The sequence below is a fragment of the Helianthus annuus genome, chromosome 2 (assembly GCF_002127325.2).
Source record: "Helianthus annuus cultivar XRQ/B chromosome 2, HanXRQr2.0-SUNRISE, whole genome shotgun sequence".
Classification (NCBI taxonomy): domain Eukaryota; kingdom Viridiplantae; phylum Streptophyta; class Magnoliopsida; order Asterales; family Asteraceae; genus Helianthus; species Helianthus annuus.
The window spans coordinates 162440913-162459537 of NC_035434.2; the positions used below are offsets into that span (position 1 = coordinate 162440913).

Sequence of the window (18625 nt, forward strand, 5' to 3'; positions counted from 1 at the left end):
GGTTTAATTTTTTTTAAATATAGCAATAGTATACTCGTTTTAAAGATAAAAAAACGCTCGTTTTTTTGGTGCAATTTTTATAAAAAAATAATGTCGTATGAAAGAGTTATTAACGTTTAAAAAATGGGGGGGGGAATTGGAGGAGAGAGAAACTATTGGCTTGGATTGACTAGAATGCCCTTGAAGAAACTCACGCGCCTCTTTTCCTCCTTTCAGTTTCCCTGATTTAATCTTAGCCCTTGATTAACTTAATGGATGGTCAAGATCACTTCCTAGCCAAATAAACTTCCTATTGTATATCCACCCTAAGAATGAATATATATACACACACCTTTAATAAATAAGTAACAGGTCGTGTCACGTGTTATAATTCTATGAGCTCAAAAATCAAGATTCTATTTATTGCTTCTCTTATTTCAACTATTCTTATTCTAGCTCTTATTTTTCTAAATCTAGGTTAATAAAAGAGGGGTCACCTTCTAAGACTAAGCGGTATGGGGGCTGGCTTAGGCCCGACGCCGGTCCCCCACACCGCCCCCTGCTTCTGTCCCGGCGAATCCGGCTCCCCACAGACGAAGTCGACGAACCTTGATCTCTCTCTCTCTCTCTTTTTTCTCTCTCCTCTCTCCTCTCTTTAAATAATCAAATAAATTATATATTGTAATTGTTTTTGTGAATTATGTGGGCCCCATCCTCCACCCCCTCAAAATGCAAGGAGGCCCATCCTCCATGGGATGGTGATGTGGCGCCTATGTGGCGGCCCGTCCTCATGGGGATGGAGCTCTCCATACCCTTTAGTCTAATTTGCATCTTGTGGCATGTGGGAGGCGAGGAATAGAGATGAAGAAGAAATTGGTTAGCCTATCCGGTTTGATGAAACCAACCCGAATCAAAATCGGTTTGGAACCCCTTCTATACAAACCACAGGTTTGGGACCGGTTCTCATTCTCCACGCCAAAAACCAAACTGAACGAACCAATGTTTTTGGCCAAACCGGTAAGAAAAACCGGTCCATTTATTTAATAAAATGTTATGCTATTGGATATCTTTTAAATTACAAATAAACAGTTATTTTTAACCTATAAAACAATCCAAAAGTTATACAAAATAATAATAAAAGTAGTGTTCTATATAATATAAAAAAATTGTTGTCAAAACGGTTAAAAAAAAGTGTGCGTAAGAACCGATTTGAAACTGAAACTGAAATTGAAACAAAACGGAACTGAAACCGGTGTTACAAACCGGCCTTATAACCTAGCCAAACTGGTGGGAAACCGAATCAGTTTCAACCTAAAACCGGTTTGGCCAAGAACCGGCCAAGAAAAAACCGGTTTGGAGTGAATATGATTGATTACTTCCGAATTGGAGTGAATAAACCAATTTGGGCCCACCTTAAATTGGACTACTCTAAAGGTGACATATTGGGCCCATTCTCCCCATCCTGAGAGTATCTTCTTGATCGAACAGAAACTGAAGCTTGCATCCTTTCATTCGACTCCTAATTGCTCCATCAGAACAGAAGTAAACAAAACAAGTAACGGGCAATCTGATTATCGTTCCAGCTTGTTACAGGTACGGCTCAAATTGGGTGCGAATCACTTGTCAGTTGTAGAAATTGTAGCCAATTTGGTGGGATTATGGTTGTATATGGAATGGTGATGTGTTAATGTGTTATGTAAACTGTTTAATTGGTGCTTAAAGTTTGATTTTTTCATTTTTTGTATCTTTTTCTTTATGATTTATCTTTTTATGGGTTGATAGAACAGGAGCACACCAGGTGTTCGACGTAATGCGTAAAAGAATGTATGAAGTATATTCTTCTTTGATTTTTTAGTTTCTGTCGATTTAATTGATTATAGAATCTGTTGTTGATTTTATATCTTTAGGGTTTTGTTGGAAGCCCTTTTGATTTATTAAATCACTTTCATTTTGTCTGTGTGTTCCTCATAAATGTCTTAATGTTTATCAGACCGAATAATGATTCACTTTGCGAGCAAATAACTGTAATGCTGACTGTTATTTGGAGATTTTAATGAAGAAAACATAATCCTACATTAATCTTCTTTGTTCAAGATTAATCACCTGTTATATTTTCTTTTGAGTATCTTGCAGAAATGGTGGTTTATTCAAAACAAACGCTAGGTAAAATGGTTTAAAAAAATGTCGGTTTTCAATTCTTTTATACTGCATTTTCGTTAGCTTCTTGCAAATTACGGAATTAAAATAGGCAGCATTTAGTGTTTGTATTTTAACTTTGATATTCGAACCAATGACTAATGACTTTATCAACCGTTGCACAGAATAGTCCCGTTACAGACCAAACTAGCAGCTTATAGGTAATAACTTAAGATTCTCTAATAATGGCGAATGTTCCACCTTTTCAACCGCCAAATTATTCTCAAGGGATGCATGGCTATGCATACCAAAGCGTGGGTGAAGTTTCACAGAGGCCCCTAGAGAATGAAGCAACTACACTTTTGATCCGGCATCTTCCCGAAGCTATTCCGCATGATACCCTGTCTCGGCTCTTTTCACATTATGGTGCTTCTTCTGTTTGTCCATGCACTACCGGAAGGTATATGCGGGTATAGTTTATAGAGGTGGTAAAATGGGCGGATTGGGTAACGGTTCAAAATGGGTAATTGCTTATTTAGAAAAAAATGGATTTTAATAATCTCAACTTTAAAGTTCTAAACACCTTTTGTCGAAAGAAAATGAGATTCTTTTGTGACTAATCGGTGATTTAAAAAATTATATAGGTTCAGTAATATTTAGAAAAAAATGGATTTTAATAATCTCAACTTTGACCTATTGGTCGGGATTAATCCAAACTCAGGAAATATGTTTACTGACAGTCCCAACTTTAAACATATTTTCCTTCAACGATCCCATACTAACTGACAGTTAACCCAGTTAGTTTTTGTTGACGTGGACTGCTTATGTGGCAGTCCATGTTGGTAAAACTTTGCCACATAAGCAGTCCACGTCATCAAAACTTTTACTTATTTGCCACATAAGCAGTCCATATCATCAAAACGTCAACTTTTTTGCCACATAAGCGGTCCACGTCATCAAAATGTCGACTTTTGCCACATAAGTTGTCCATGTCAGCAAAAACTAACTAGGTTAACTTTCGGTTAGTATGGGATCGCTTTGCCGCATAAGCGGTCCACGTCATCAAAACTTTGACTATTTGCCGCATAAGCGGTCCACATCATCAAAACGGCGGTCCACATCATCAAAACGGCGACTTTTTTGCCCCATAAGTAGTCCATGTCAGCAAAAACTAATTGCGTTAACTTTCAGTTAGTATGGGATCGCTAAAGAAAAATATGTACAAAGTCGGGACTGTCAGTAAACATTTCCCGAGTTGGGATTAATACCCGCCAATAGGTCAAAGTTGGGATTATTAAAATCCAATTTTCCTGTTTTTTAATTTGTGTATAAAATGATTTGAGAGGGATTTATGGATTATAAATACACTTTGGGGTGGCTCAAATTGGAATTAACTTATTGAATGTAATTTAGTGTTGATTCAATGTTTCTTCATTTCAATCACGTTGGCATAAAATCTTTTACTGCAGGATGAGGAACTGTGCGTTTGTAGATTTTAGTAACGAAGGTTTGGCAGCTCAAGCACAACGCCAATTAAATGGGTAAATATACCAATACCATAGCAGATTAACGGAAAAATTACAAGTTTTGTCCTTTATCTTTATACCACTTTTCAGGCGGTGTCCTTTTTAACGAATGTTGACAGGCGGTGTCCTTTACCTAGGTATTTTGTTACAAGTTTAGTCCTTTACACCCAACAATTAACAGAGTTTTTTAACTGGGTTGGGTGTAAAGGACTAAACTTGCAACAAAATACCTAGTAAAGGACACCGCCTGTCAACATTCGTTAAAAAGGACACCGCCTGAAAAGTGGTATAGAGATAAAGGACAAAACTTGTAATTTTTCCCAGATTAACAGGCTAAATACTTTTTATTCTATGTTTATATGTATATTTTATGGTCTTCTAGGTTAAGGTTTCTTGGTAAAGTTTTGTCAGTTGAGAGAGCTACTAGTAAACCACCACCACACGATACTAGATCTCAACTGAATACTCCTACGGCCGGAAGCGATGCCATGTCATCAAGAGATGATGCATCTGCAGCCACTGGTTCAAAGCAGGAGAACATGATGAAAACGTTACCGACACTTGAACCTATCGCTGAAAAACTCGGGGTCGAGTACCCGTTTCCTCCTCACCTTGAGTAAGTTTGTACTGCCACTTTTGTTTTTTCCCAAAAATATATGTTCTTCTAAAAGTATTATAAGATTATTAGGGCAGATGTCATTAAAAAGCAATTAAGTTTCATTTTTTATCGTTGTTCCACCTTAGATCACTGTTCTTTTAAGAGGTTTAACCCCTCAAGTTTCAATTTTGTTTCAATGCTGTGAATTATTTTGAAGATTAAGCTCAAGCTCCGCTCGTGGGTAGTTTTTAAGCTCAAGCTCCGCTCATTTATTATTTAGTTTCTGCCTTGTTATAATTATTTACATATATCTATATGTGTATTATGTCAAGAGTAACTCTTTAATTTTGTAAATGCCACTTTGACCCCCTCACGTTTCTAAAGTTTTGAGTTTACCCTAAAACTAATTTCTTACGTTTTTATTTTTATGTACGTGTCGATATAAATTTGAGTTCATCTACGGTTTAACGCAATTGTTGTTTGGAAATGAGTTGGGTCAGTTATAAAATGTGTTGATTTTATGTACTTTTTGAGTTGGACTACTTTTTGACATAAATTTTGTTTGGATCCAAATCGGGTCAAATATAATACGTTTTCATTCGACGATATAAATTTGAGTTACAATACGTTTTGACGTAATTTTAGCTTGATAACGAGTCGGGCCGGGTCGATTGTAGTCTATACTTTATCACGCCGTGTCGACGCCAACTCACGTGTTTATTTTATGTACGTTTTGAGTTATTCTAGGTTTCGACGTAAAGTTTGTTTTGGAAACAAGTCGGGTCAAATATAATACATTTTCATAACGGTATGACTTCGGTTACTCTACGTTTCAACTTAAATTTAGTTCGAAAACGAGTCGGGTCGATTGTAATCTATAATTTATCACGTCGTGTACGGCGCCGCCGCAACGCGCAGCGGTTAAAAAAACTAGTTTTATATATACACTATGATATATATAATTATTTAATTAATTTATTTATTTTTATAATTAAATTGTTAAATAAATATATATTCAATAAATTAAAAAAAAATACATAAATGTAAATATAAAGCTCGTTTAGTTTCGCGAGCTGGATATGTGATGCTCGGGCTCGAGCTCGTTTATTAAATGGGCTTCAGTAAAAGCTCAAGCTCGTTTAATCTCGGCTCGATTCGAGGTTTTAGCGAGCTGATTTCGCGTAGCTCATGAGCGACTCAACTTGTTCAGACCCCTATTTATACGGATCTTTACGTTTTTGTCCCACTAGTGAACTGACTTGCACGACTGTAGGTACGCATACCCCCCACCAGACGGAAACATCCTGACCAACATCTTAAACGCTCTTATTGCTGTTCCTCGCTTTTATACACAGGTAATAATTTATTAATTTGAATGAAGAAAAATCACTCATATTATTATATAACAAAGTTGTTTGTGGTAGGTGTTGCACTTGATGAATAAAATGAATATTCCAGCCCCATTTCGTGCGGCACTGCCGACCCCACCCCTACCACCTTCAGCACCTGCACCGCCACAACCGCCACCGCCCCCGCCTATGGATACAAACTCCAATTTGGCTCATCTCTCGAGTGGTGAATCTGAGTTGGAGTCTTCCGATGAGGTAAAATAAAATTACCTATTTACCCTTTTTTAAATCTGATTTTAGATATTTTATTATCTGACAGACTAATTATCTAATTCTGAAAACTTTATAATATGTCATTATGAGTTATGACCCCTTTGAGTTTCGAAAGTTTCAATTTTATCCCCGTACTTCCATTTTTTAACTTAAAAACACTATTTTCTTACATGCATATTTTCATGTACGTGTCGGTATAAATTCAAGTTGGTTTACGTTTCCATGTAAAAAAAAGTTGAAACGAGTCAATGAAATATAATACGCTTTCATTCTTATTTTATACACAGACGTAATTTCTTTTTTGGTAACGAGTCGGGTGAAATAAAATACGTTTTCATGCTTATTTCTATTCTATGTACGTTTCTAGTTTCTCTACGTTTTCACTTGAATTTGTTCGAAAACGAGTCGGGCCAAATATAATACGTTTTCATTTGACGGTATGAATTTGAGCTACTGTACAACACACATCCAAACACCCCTCTAATCATCCGAAACCCTTTGCTATTTTTATAGGAAAATGACGGTTCTCGGCGCAAGCGTATCAAACGAGAAGCGATTGTGGGTCCCGCTATTGACAAGGATATAGCACACGAGGCTGTCGGATTAAAACCCGCCACCTTAATTCCGAAAGAGATCCCATTGATAAAAAAGAAGAACCCCGTGTTGCAGGTGGTTATTATTATTATTATTATTATTATTATTATTATTATTATTATTATTATTATTGTTATTATTTAAATAGTACTTAGTCTAGCGAATGATTGTTTTCTCGCAAAAGTATCTACTAACGTATTTTCGGTTGCAGATTAAAATAACTCCTAAACAAACACATCCCGAAAAAGTAGATGATGACACAGCAGAAGAAATAGAAACAGTCGAAACGGAGAATAATAATTTAAATACTAAACCATTTGCCACTGTCGAAGAATTGGAGCATGGGAAATTGCCTCCGGAAGAAATATTATCACTTCCAATGTTTAAGGTTATCGTGATCTAACCTTTAATGAACAAAAACATGTCAACATCATAACCGATTTTCGTAACGGTTTTCTATACTTGTTTCAGAATTATAATGCTGGAAATCCTGCACATGTGCTGTACATTAAAAATCTGGCTAAAGATGTTGTTGTAGATGACTTCTACTACGTGTTTGGTAAACGATAATTCAGAGTATTTTATAAATTAGTCTTTTAACGAAAATAATTATCGCGCATATGATAGCTTACAAGTTACATCTACGATGTTGTTTATGTTGCAGGCTCGTTCTTTGGAAGCATTGAGACAGCTAAATCGAATCTTTCTGTGAAGTTAATGCAGGTAACATGTTAAAAGAACTAAAAATAAATCTATTTACAAGTTTGAAAAATGATATTTTCTATAACATATATTAAAGATAAAGTTAGTTATTCATTGTCAATTTAAATGCCACTATGTTACATTATCTATATATTAAAATCAAAACGAAATGAACAGTATTTTTTATATATTATATTATAATAATTGTTATTCTCTTTACTTTTTAAGTTTGATAAATTTGGTTTCAACCGGTACTTGTATCAAAAATACCGGTTCAAAAGCTAAAAGTCGGTACCAAATTGAGTTTGATAGTCTTTTAGTTCGAGAAATTTGGTACTGCTAACCAGTACCATTTGCTCATCCCTGATCACGGGTACCGTACGAACAACGGTATCGTACACCTTTTTTTTTAGTTTCAGGGGTAGGGATGAGCTCGGTGCCAACTGATACCCCGGTTATGGTATCGTTATATGAATGTAAAAACCGGTAGTGAACCGGTATCGGGAACGCCAAACGTCAGTACCGAACTGGTACTTAGGATCTTTCGGTTCAGGAAAGGAAATTCGGTACCGGTACCCATTACTATTTGCTCATCTCTGACTACGGGTTTCTACCGAACAACATCATTACCATACAACTTTTTACTTTTTTAGTTGATTTTCTTTCGGTTATTTTTTAGTGTTTTTTTCTACATTTTCTTTTTATTCTTGTCACCGGTTCCGTGTGCAACACGCTTGTATTGATTTCAAACACATATAAACACAGACTAAATAAGAAAATAAGTTCGCCGCAACGCGGCGACAGTTTTTATAACTTGTTTATAGTAAAATGACAAATAAAGTCATGTCCACAAGTTTTGAAAATCAACAATAATATGACATGCTACCGGTTCAACATGTCAATATGAAATTGTAACTTGTTCGCTAAAATTCTAAAAGAAAACTATAGTTAAATTCTATTTTATGCAGGTTGCCCTGCATAAAATGACCAAAAGGACCCTCGTGTGATCTGATTATTACATTTAGTTCTACTTGTTTTTCTGATTTCAGGAAGGAAGAATGAGGGGTCAAGCTTTTGTGACATTCCCATCGATTGAAATCGCTCATCGTGCTCTAGTACGTATTTTATTATTATTATTATTATTATTATTATTATTATTTTATATTTTTTTTATTTTTTTTTATTTTTTTTTTGGTTAAAGAATATTGTCATTGTGTACTTTTTTTTATGATTTTGTTATGAACACTTGCAGAATCTGGTTAATGGATTTGTTTTTAAAGGGAAGCCAATGATCATTCAGTTTGGGCGGAATACGTCTGCTGGAAAAACTAGTGAAAAATAGCTTGCATCATCATCATCAAGATCTGTACGTCAAAACCATGTTGGTCGTTGTTAAGCCCGACTTTAGAATTTTTGTGATACGTGCCACCTGCACACGTAGACGCTCATGCAGTCATGAGATCAGCAATGCACGTGAAGATGGAGCGTGGAACCAGAAGTATGGCCCGTATGGGTTGATGCATCAGTTATTTTCCTTTCTTTCTTTGTCTCATTTCGTTATATAGCTAGTGGATTGTGTTTTTTTTTTTTTTTTTTTTTTAAAGTCAATAGTTGGTGGAAATAGCGCTGTATGATGAACGGTGAATGGAGGAGTGAATATGAATCGAGTCAGTCTATCTCCTTTTATTTTGGAACGACAAGCTTCTATATAAAAATATAGAGACGGGCCAGCTAGAAGCTGAAAAACCCGGTTACACCGAAGCCTGGGAGCGACGACATAAAGCCTTCACACGAAAGGGGCCCTCATTGGCCCAAACACACCTCTTACTTGATATGGTATATGGTCACAAGAGTGAGTCTTCTTTTCCAATTTTTTTTAGTTGCAAGAACACCTAATTGCCATTGTTTTGGTTCTTGTTAATTGAGTCTTGTTGATCAATACTGAAAATTGCTGTTGTCTAATTGCTGATAATCACCATTGTATATTGTTATTGATTTTTGTTGTGACTGTGGTTTCAAATCGATGTTGAATTGCCTCGGTCAATTGTTGTCCGGTTGTTTTGTTAAATCTAGGGCTGTTCTTTTTATCCAAAACCCGACCGGAAGTAGAGAATACCCGAAAAAACCCGAACCCGATCGACTGAAACATTTAATGGATCGGTTATTGGGTCAATTTTTCCCAAGCAAAAACCCAAAAAACCCGAATGTTTATCGCCGTCTTTTTATGTTTATAGATGTGTTTTGGTTTGGAGTGTTTAGTATGAGGAAGATTAGGTTTTGAGATTTTTGAACATTATCATACCATATTATTAAATAATGTAAGAATTTTGATGATATTTTTTTTAGTAGTAGCATAATGAATTTTGATGATATTTTTAGTAGTATGAGGAATTTTGATGATATTTTATGAAAAAAATATATATTTTTTTCCATTTTACTTCTAAACCTGAAAACCGAATAACCAAATCCAAACTAACCCGAACCCGAATAACCTAAACCCAAACAACCCGAGCTTTAAATGTGTCGATTATCGGGTCACTTTTTCTCACTCAAAAACCCAAACAACCCAACCCGATAAACCCAAAACCCGAAAAAAAAACCCCGAAGAACACCCCTAGTTAAATTGTCCACATAAATTGGCATTGTAGCTCACTGTTGGAAGAGTTCAATACCAATGTTATCTTGAATTTTAGATTGGGAGAGAAATTAAAGAGAAGGTTTACTCAAATCATTTATATGTTTTAGTACACTAGATTAACGTATAACAAAGAGTTAACTCTATTTAGCAATTACATGCACATGACATTATAGCCTAGGGGTATTTTGAAAGTGAGATAAGACTTAAAAATCAGTAGGTTCTGGGTTTGGATCGGGTCAAGTTTCATCAAAGATGCTACATATCACATTGTAAACTCGGGTCGGGTCAAGTTTCATCAAAGAAGTGATTTTACCCTGACACGTGGCTATCATGAAAACTGTATAAGGTAGGAAACGTGGGTGGCAAAAACATGTAGTGTCCCCATTTTTGTGCTGATAATAGTTTTATCCAAATAATATCCACTTGTTTTTTTCACACAAGGGTAATGTTGTGAATTTACATTCTCCAGCTTTAACATTTGTGGTACCACGTGGGTGATAAAGGGTTGGTCACGTGCTTCACCATCGACCATATAGGATCTTATCCATTATCCATATTTACTATTTACCGTGGTCCTAGATCTCATTTATATATACATTTTGCCCCCTGAATTTTGTGGTTGTTCTTTATTTTCCCCTAGGTTTGTATTTATTCATTTCTTTGGGTTTTGGGTGTATAATTCAAAGTATAACTTTTATATCAATGAAAAGAGTCGTGAAATTCAGAGTCCAATGAATCGTGAATAGTAATTTCTCGGCTTTTAAGAGTCGTTTCGTCTTTAGTAGAATGGGTTTTGCAACTCAAAAGGGGGTGGCGGCACAGGTTGTGGCCCATTTACCTGTTGTTTGTTCGTAATTTGTTGTTGTGGCATTTTAATAAGAGTCTTAGTAAATAACAAGAAAGAAAGTTATGATAAAAAACCATTTAAAAAGAGTTGATTTTGTATGTTTAACGTTTAATCAAGATTTACACCAAAGAGTTATTTTATGGAAGATTAGTTAAATCGCATGCATGTTTTCATATGTGATTTTTATGAGAATCCGATGGAGGGAAAGTTTGTTTATAGCATAGTATAATCATGATTGGTGTCGATGGAAAGTCTGTTTATAGCATAGTACTATAACTCAAGATAAGTTGAGACTTGAGATTGCTCATTTTAAGGTTGAATCAGTTTAAAAAGTATTCTTATGTGATTGCTTTAAAAATTGGATTGAACTGAAGTAGGCCATATTGACAGTTTTGTTCGCCTACAATGGCCCATCAAAGGTCGAGTCGTCCGACTATCTTTTTTATTAGATTAAATATTGCTTTCTTAATTATTCTACAACTAGATAATTGAACTTTGAACTTGTTTTATGCTTAAGATAATTAATGTTTGAACTTTAAACTCGTTTACATCAAACAAGTTTTATGTAGTATTTCTTACGACTATTATTATTATTATTATTATTATTATTATTATTATTATTATTATTATTTTATTTTATTAGTCTATCTATCCTCAGGGATGCATGTAAGGCCTGCCTAACAAACCCCCCTCCCCCCAACCCAATTATAAACAAACTATATATTCCTGAGGAGTGAGGACTAAAACAAACTCTCATAGAAACACAAGGGGTATAACCAATAACACCACAAAACAGTCCCCATCATCATAAACCAGTACCACATTATCCACCATTGGATTATGTTATCCAAAAAAAAAAAAAAACTCAAAAAAGTGAAATTGACCCAACAACAACTTCTTCAATCTCAAATTCGAAACAACCCCTTTTCCTTCTTACACACAACAAGAAATTTTGAATTTCCCCTTTTTCGCCTTTGACCCAAATCCAAAAACCCTAATTTCAATCCTCAAAAAGACCCAATTTTTCTGCAATTAAATTGAATGGCGAAGATTATGAGTAGTGATTGTGTGTTTTCTGGTGGTAATTGTGGTTTTGGTTGTAGTAATTTGGAGAATTTGGGTCCTGTTATGGTCAAGATGCCGATTTGGTCAAAATTAGGATCAAGTTTGACCGCCCGGTCATCTGGTGATGGTGAGTTTTTTGGTCGGAGTTTGACTTTAAAAAGTCAAGAAAGAAGGGTTTGTACCCATGGGGCTAATGCTTCTGATGCAAAGGTTAGAATTTTTTTTTTTTTTTTTTTGTATCACTTTATTGCCCATTATTGGTTAATCTTGATGTCAAGTAATTTGTTTTAAAATTTAGTTTTAGGGTTTGTTTTTTTTATTTTTTTTATTTTTTGTATGTTATTACCTTTTTTCATTGTTTAGTTTTGATGTCAAGTGATTTGTTTTGAAATTTAGTTTTAGGGTTTGATTTTAATAGTGGGTTCTATTTATCTTGTTATCAAGTTTTTTTTTATTTTTATTTTATATATGAATTAGTTCAATAATATTATTTTTTTTGTTATGCTCAAAGAACCTAGATAGAAATTCATGCATAATGTTTTATTAGTTGATTATTATCTATTATGCTCAAAGACCCCACAAAAGGTATAAACTTTTTTGATCTTTCTTGATTTTTTTTTTTTTTTTTTTTTTTTTTTTTTTTTTTGAGAAATGAGGATTTGGATCTTGATATTTATAAATCTTGGAAGAAAACTGTTAAATCTTGATGGTTGAGAATTCGATCCGGTTTCTTGTTTTTCCGTTTTCGATTTATCTTAGTATGCAGCTTATTTTTATGAAATGTAATATGAAATGATCGAATTAAGTGATTAAACCTGATTAATGATTTTGAAATTGGGATTAAACAGATGAGTATAAGCATTGGGAAATCTTTAAGATGGTGGGAGAAAGGTGTTCAACCAAACATGAAGGAAATAACAGGTGCGGAAGATCTTGTTGAATCGCTTTTGAACGCGGGTGATAAATTGGTTGTTGTCGATTTCTTTTCACCTGGTTGTGGCGGTTGCAAAGCTCTTCATCCCAAGGTATGTCTTAAATTAGTGTATTTTCTCTCGATTAGTTTTATAACGTAAAGAACAGACAAATTGCAAGAACGTTTAATCTCTTTATAGTGTTTGGATGAAGAAAGTGTTTATAGATATCTGCTTAATTTAGTGTGAAATAAGTTGTTTTCGATAAGCATTTTGAATCTGCTTATTTCAAACCAAATATTCTCTGCGGATTGAAAATTACAAGTTTATCCTTGGTGTTCGATAAGTTGGTTTTATATAAACTAAGGGATGCAAATGAGCCGGCTCATGAGCTGCTTGAGATCGGCTCGAGAAAAAGCTCGAAACGAGCCGAGCCTTATCGAGTCCGACCCGAGCTTGAGCCTAAAATAAAACTCGTTTATTTATCGAGCCCGAGCTCGAGCCTTGCATGTGAAGCTAAGCTCGTCGGGCTCGCCGTGCCTTAGTGTAATATTAGTGTTTATTAATATTTAATAACAGTTACCCCTTATTTAAACTTGTCTAGTAAACCAGTCGAGCCGAGCTTATTTAAACTTGTTTACGAGCCGAGCCGAGCCCGAGACTAAAAATAAGCTTGTTTAGTAAACGAGCCCGAGCCCGAGCTTCACTTATCGAGCTCGCAAGCCTACAGGAGGCTATTATTCATATTATTTTTTTTTATATTAATTAATAGATAATAAATGAGCCGAGCCCAAGCTGAGCTCAAGCTTGAAAAACTACCAACGAGCCAAGCTCGAGCTTGGTCAAGCTCAGCTCGGCTTGTTTGCACCCCTAATATAAACGATTCCAATCACCCTCTAAATATGTCTTAAAAAGAAGGTGTATTACATTGCATTGCAAAATTTTCATTTTTTATAACCTAATTCTCTTTGTGTGATTTGCAGTTATGTCAGTTAGCAGAGATGAATCCGGACGTACAATTTCTACAAGTGAACTACGAGGAGCACAAGTCTATGTGTTATAGCCTCAATGTTCATGTTCTTCCTTTCTTTCGGTTTTACAGAGGCGCTGAGGGTCGTCTTTGTAGCTTTAGCTGTACCAATGCTACGGTTCGTGTCCACATAACCTCTTTTTACCGTTTATTTTAATTTTTTTGGGGGTGTTTGGCATTATGTTTTGAAAGTGATTGCCTAATTATGGTGCTTCTAGTCATAAATAATCAAGAGTAAAGTACACAGATGGTCCCTGTGGTTAACCAAATTTTCGGATTTAGTCCCTAGCTTTTCAAAAGTACACGGATGGTCCCTGTGGTTTGCACTTTGTAACGCATTTAGTCCCCAACTAACAAATCTAAAGGTTTCAACAGGTCCAAATTAGGGACTAAATGCGTTTCAAAGTGCAAACCACTGCACTTTTAGCAAAAGTTGGGGACGGAATATATATTACAAAGTGCAAACCATAGGGACCATTCGTGTACTTTTGGAAAGTTGGGGACCAAATCTAAAATTTTGGTCAACGTCAAGGACCATCCTTGTACTTCACTCAATAATCAATTTTTGGGATTGCTTATCAAATCCGTTTATCATCCTTTATTGCGCGTTGCTAACGTAATAATAATAATAATAATAATAATATATACACAGATCAAGAAATTTAAAGACGCATTAGCAAAACACAAGCCGGAACGATGCAGTTTAGGCCCGCCAAAAGGTCTAGAGGAGAAAGAATTAGTGGCACTCGGGGCCAACCCGGACCTTTCTTTTGCGTATACTCCAAAACCCGAGCACCCGCAAAAGGAGGTTGCACCGCCGCCAATGCCAGCGGTGGCAGCGTCGAACTCATCATCCGAGTCAAGTCTCCCTCTTCCTGTTCCTCTTAAATCGACATTGGAAAAGAAAGAAGACAATAAAAATAAAACATTGTTGTCTTCTGGGAGATGATGTGTGTTTAAGAATTAAGATTATAAAAAAATGGTCATATGTTTAATGTTAGTAGTATATTAGTGTTTGTATGTACAGGGTAGCTTTGTACTATGTTTTTTGTTGTGTAAATAGTACAAAAGTTGAGCTGCAAGTGTGTTTTTAGAAGCCTAAATTTGTCTAATATATGTATGTATATGAGAGAAAGTTTGTTTTTACTTTTAAACATGGTGTTAGTGTATGTATGTATATACAGGTTTATTTATATATTGTAACATGTGCTTGTTTTTTTGCTGATGACAATGGTATGAAAAGATTATTGATCATACAATCAAGGAAGATTGAACAGAGGGTTTATGATCTGTTTAACCTAAATGGTAGTGTTTGTTTCAAAGAATAAAATGGATTTTAAATAAAATTAAAATGTAGATTCACACCTTATGTTGTTTGTTTCAACAAAAGAATGAAAATGAATTAGAATTGAATGTAAATCGTCGGTTCACATCCTTCTTTCTTTCTGAATATAAAGTAGTTATGTCATTTTACACGTATTATATTTCAGTTTCGTTGATAACTATATCAACACAACACATTATGGGATCTCAAAGAAATTCCTTTAAATCCAATTCCAATTCTATTACATTCCACAAAACGAACACTAAGGGGCTGTTTGGTAGCCTCTGAATGGTCATTAAGAGGCAACCTCTTAATGTAACCATTAAGATTTTACCAATGAGAAGGTAGAAGAATGTGACATGTGATGGTTTACTATTTAGAGGTTACCTCTTAACCATTCAGACTTGAGGTTACCTCTTATTCATTCAGAGGTTTTAAACCATTAAGAGATAGCATCTGAATGATCATTAAGAGGCTACCAAACAGCCCCTAACTTCAACTCTACAGTTTCCTTGCATCAACTTGGCCATTGCTCTTTATTGCATACTTGCATCCCTGCTACATGTCCTTGTTTCTTTGTTGTCTTATAACATCCATAAATAGCAGATTTTTTTCGTTTTTAGCTTTCAAAAACGCCACATCACCTGGTTTTACTATTGTGGAGGAAGTTCTTGGCTAAAAACATGAAAAAACAGATTTGAGTGGGGCCACTTTACTATTTCAATACTATATATAGAAAGAGATATGAGTGGATGAAAATAAAAATTGGTAATAACGTGTCAATGTTTTTTTTAGTGTTTTTACTTTTTAGGTTTTCTTATCAAGTGTGTTTTGGGTGTTTTTGAAGGAGAGTGTTTTTAACACTTGACGAGACATGTTTTTTAGTGTTTTTAGATTTTGTAGATGGTCTTATATCCCTAAAGTTGGGTTGGGTGACCATATTTTATAAGCTATAGTTTGAGGTTAGGGAACTAATTTCCGACGGTGATCCTTTATTGACATCGTTAGTCATTGGTTGCAAATGAGATTACCCACCACCAAATTTCCAACTGTTGTATCTCATTAGCAACCATGCTTACTAGCGGATTAACAAAAGATATATAATCACTCTTTTGTTTTGTTGTCTTTTTAAGCTAAAGTTGAGGTTAGGGACGCCAATTAATGATTTTTTAAAAAAAAAAACCCATCATTTTTACGAATCCTACTTTAAGAACACACGTTATGCTTAAAATATATCATACACATCATAAATATAATAATATAGTTATTTTATAATGCAATGCAACTTACCTTTTCATTTTTATCATTGTATGTAAGAAATATTAGACTCGTCGGTGTGGGCGTGGATTTTGGGCGTTATTGGCCTTTTAACGCCGGCTGCTCCACCCTGGGTTGGCGTTTTGGTTAGCGTTGCCCGCTTGACGTGGCAATACTGCTTGGCTTGGGGTGACGTGACTGGCAATGTATGGCTGGGTGTTGATGACCATTTGGCTAGCCCCTTCCACAACGTTGGCCTGGCCACGCCCCTTCCACACCCCACTTTTCTGGGTGTGGACTGGTGAAGCCCACACCTGCCACATGTTATGCAGTGCCCCCAACGCAAGCCTCTCCACACCCCGTATTCTTACCATATTGTAATACAATTTTGATAATAACAGCGGTTTTAATATCATAACAATATGTCAATATGACAATATCATTTCACTATTTTGCCAGTTATAAAATGTTATATGCAACATGTGAAAATTTTAAATGTATATTTGTCAAAAAATGGTATGAGAAAACAACAATCCAAACATTCAATCAATACTGAACAACAAAGAAGCGACAAAAACGGTGACAAAACTTTATTATTTACCCAAACCGAAAAACACCCCCCAAAACCCTAGATCTTACAAATAGTAAGATCTGTTAACAGAATACAGAACAATAAACATCTGATACAAACAATCAGATGTTCAGGAACAATGATCACCAGATCTAACAACAACAACTACAATACAAAGGATACAAATAAATAACAGAGTAGAAAGAACTAATCTCCTGAAAGACTTGTAGAAACTCTGATGCACAGTGACTCCAAAACGATTCAGTAGCTTCAACCAAACTTGAAAGAGATCAACTCATCATATGGACTGATACGCATACAAAACCAGATGAAGGATAATGAAACCCTAGATTTAATATATAGAAGATAATGATTTCTGTAGTGAATTAATAACCGAATGAGAGAGAGAACTCTTATATATGGCTGCACTTGAAAGGTTACACAAAGAACCATAAGAATTGGAAGATGCCCATTTCAACCCCTGATACTACCACTTTACACCCTCCAAAATATCCAACACATCAAAAACTGTTGCAACAAACTAGCAATATGAAACAAATTAGTAACAAGAGGCCCAAAATATATGGCTGAACCCAATAGAATGAGAGCCCATAAACATATCATTTCAACATCCCCCCTTCATTCAATTGGGTCTAAACAAATCAAACATACCCAACATTCATATACTATACATGTTAATAATACCCATTTTGCAACCTGAATGACAGCCTGAAAATATCATTTACAACATTTTTAACATGCCCCCTTCATCCAGGTGGCAAACACGTCTAAAAATACCAAGTTCCTTTCATCAGTTAACACTCACTTTCTACGCAACCTGAACATCTATATGAACCTTTTCAAGTTCAATAATACTAGCAAAAAACCTTTTCACAGAATATGCATATTTATTTCAAAGTGAGAAGACCTCTCATGAAATTAGGATACATACAAATTGATATGATATTTTTACTAAGCTTTAACAGGTAAAACAAAGTTATCAGCAAGTTTTTATCAAAGAACTATATAACACAGAATACTAACTGATCCACCTGTAACAGTCATATTCACAACAACCTAGAGAAATAAACCAAGAAAATAGAAATTCAAGAAACAATATTCCAACTCAGATATACAAGGAATCCAGACAATTACAATACGAGACAAGAGATCCTTTGAAGAAAACACAAACACTAACAACAAATCAAAGAATTCTCTATAAAAAACAGTCAACAAGACAGAGAAACAGTTCTAACTAAGAACACTAGACAACAATGATAGCCTACACAAACTCTGGCAAAATGCACAGTCACATGCTTTTATAACCAACAAAAAAATATCTCTTACATAAAAGAAATATACAAGGCTAACATCACATACATACAAGTAACAAGACTGAGAATATCAAGACATACACAAGACTATAAGACACAGCCATACAAATCCTGATTAATCACAAAGTTATACAATTTGCAACCAGAACAATATTTCTCACAAGAGAAAACATACAAGGCTGTCACATATACAAAATAATCTTGTCAAAACTTTGGTTAAACATGAACCACACAGCTCAACTAACCATACAAACAAAACTATAGACAAGCAGACATAGTGACTGCAAACCAAAGACATTTTAACAACATTCAAGACAAAGATTCTCAACATATAGACCTCAAGCAAGGCAGACATAGACATCAAGAACAATCTTGATAGATCAACAGATTAAAGAACACTCAAACCACAAGGTTCGACTAATCATACCACACTAAAACAATAAGACATACGGACAATATTCAGAAAACACTACAACGGTCCAAACAACAGA

The 18625-nt window shown here is 35.1% G+C and overlaps 2 protein-coding genes across 3 annotated transcripts; both read left to right on the top strand.

Moving 5' to 3' along the window:
- Window positions 1–1414: 1414 nt before the first annotated feature.
- Window positions 1415–9164, top strand: LOC110926494 (U11/U12 small nuclear ribonucleoprotein 65 kDa protein). Of its 2 annotated transcripts, none has more exons than XM_022170262.2 (12): window positions 1415–1572; window positions 2301–2575; window positions 3585–3656; window positions 4024–4257; window positions 5513–5594; window positions 5664–5843; window positions 6375–6530; window positions 6667–6843; window positions 6927–7014; window positions 7120–7178; window positions 8207–8272; window positions 8410–9164. In XM_022170262.2, the coding sequence occupies exons 2-12, from the start codon at window positions 2361–2363 to the stop codon at window positions 8497–8499; spliced, it is 1419 nt and encodes a 472-aa protein (XP_022025954.1). In that variant the 5' UTR covers window positions 1415–1572; window positions 2301–2360; the 3' UTR covers window positions 8500–9164. The 2 variants fall into 2 exon arrangements, with proteins under 2 accessions (XP_022025954.1, XP_022025963.1); XM_022170271.2 differs by having other exon boundaries at window positions 2306–2575.
- Window positions 9165–11375: 2211 nt separating this feature from the next.
- LOC110926484 (thioredoxin-like 1-1, chloroplastic) lies at window positions 11376–14876 on the top strand. Its single transcript, XM_022170253.2, has 4 exons — window positions 11376–11917; window positions 12556–12732; window positions 13602–13766; window positions 14301–14876. The coding sequence occupies exons 1-4, from the start codon at window positions 11684–11686 to the stop codon at window positions 14595–14597; spliced, it is 873 nt and encodes a 290-aa protein (XP_022025945.1). The 5' UTR covers window positions 11376–11683; the 3' UTR covers window positions 14598–14876.
- Window positions 14877–18625: the final 3749 nt, after the last annotated feature.

Coding starts and splice junctions, on each gene's coding strand:
- LOC110926494 (XM_022170262.2), top strand. CDS start 2,361: ATGGCGAATGTTCCACCTTTTCAACCGCCAAATTATTCTCAAGGGATG. Junction 5,844..6,374: donor AGTTGGAGTCTTCCGATGAG/GTAAAATAAAAT, acceptor CTATTTTTATAG/GAAAATGACGGTTCTCGGCG. Junction 7,179..8,206: donor TTTCTGTGAAGTTAATGCAG/GTAACATGTTAA, acceptor TTCTGATTTCAG/GAAGGAAGAATGAGGGGTCA.
- LOC110926484 (XM_022170253.2), top strand. CDS start 11,684: ATGGCGAAGATTATGAGTAGTGATTGTGTGTTTTCTGGTGGTAATTGT. Junction 12,733..13,601: donor GCAAAGCTCTTCATCCCAAG/GTATGTCTTAAA, acceptor TGTGATTTGCAG/TTATGTCAGTTAGCAGAGAT. Junction 13,767..14,300: donor TTAGCTGTACCAATGCTACG/GTTCGTGTCCAC, acceptor ATATATACACAG/ATCAAGAAATTTAAAGACGC.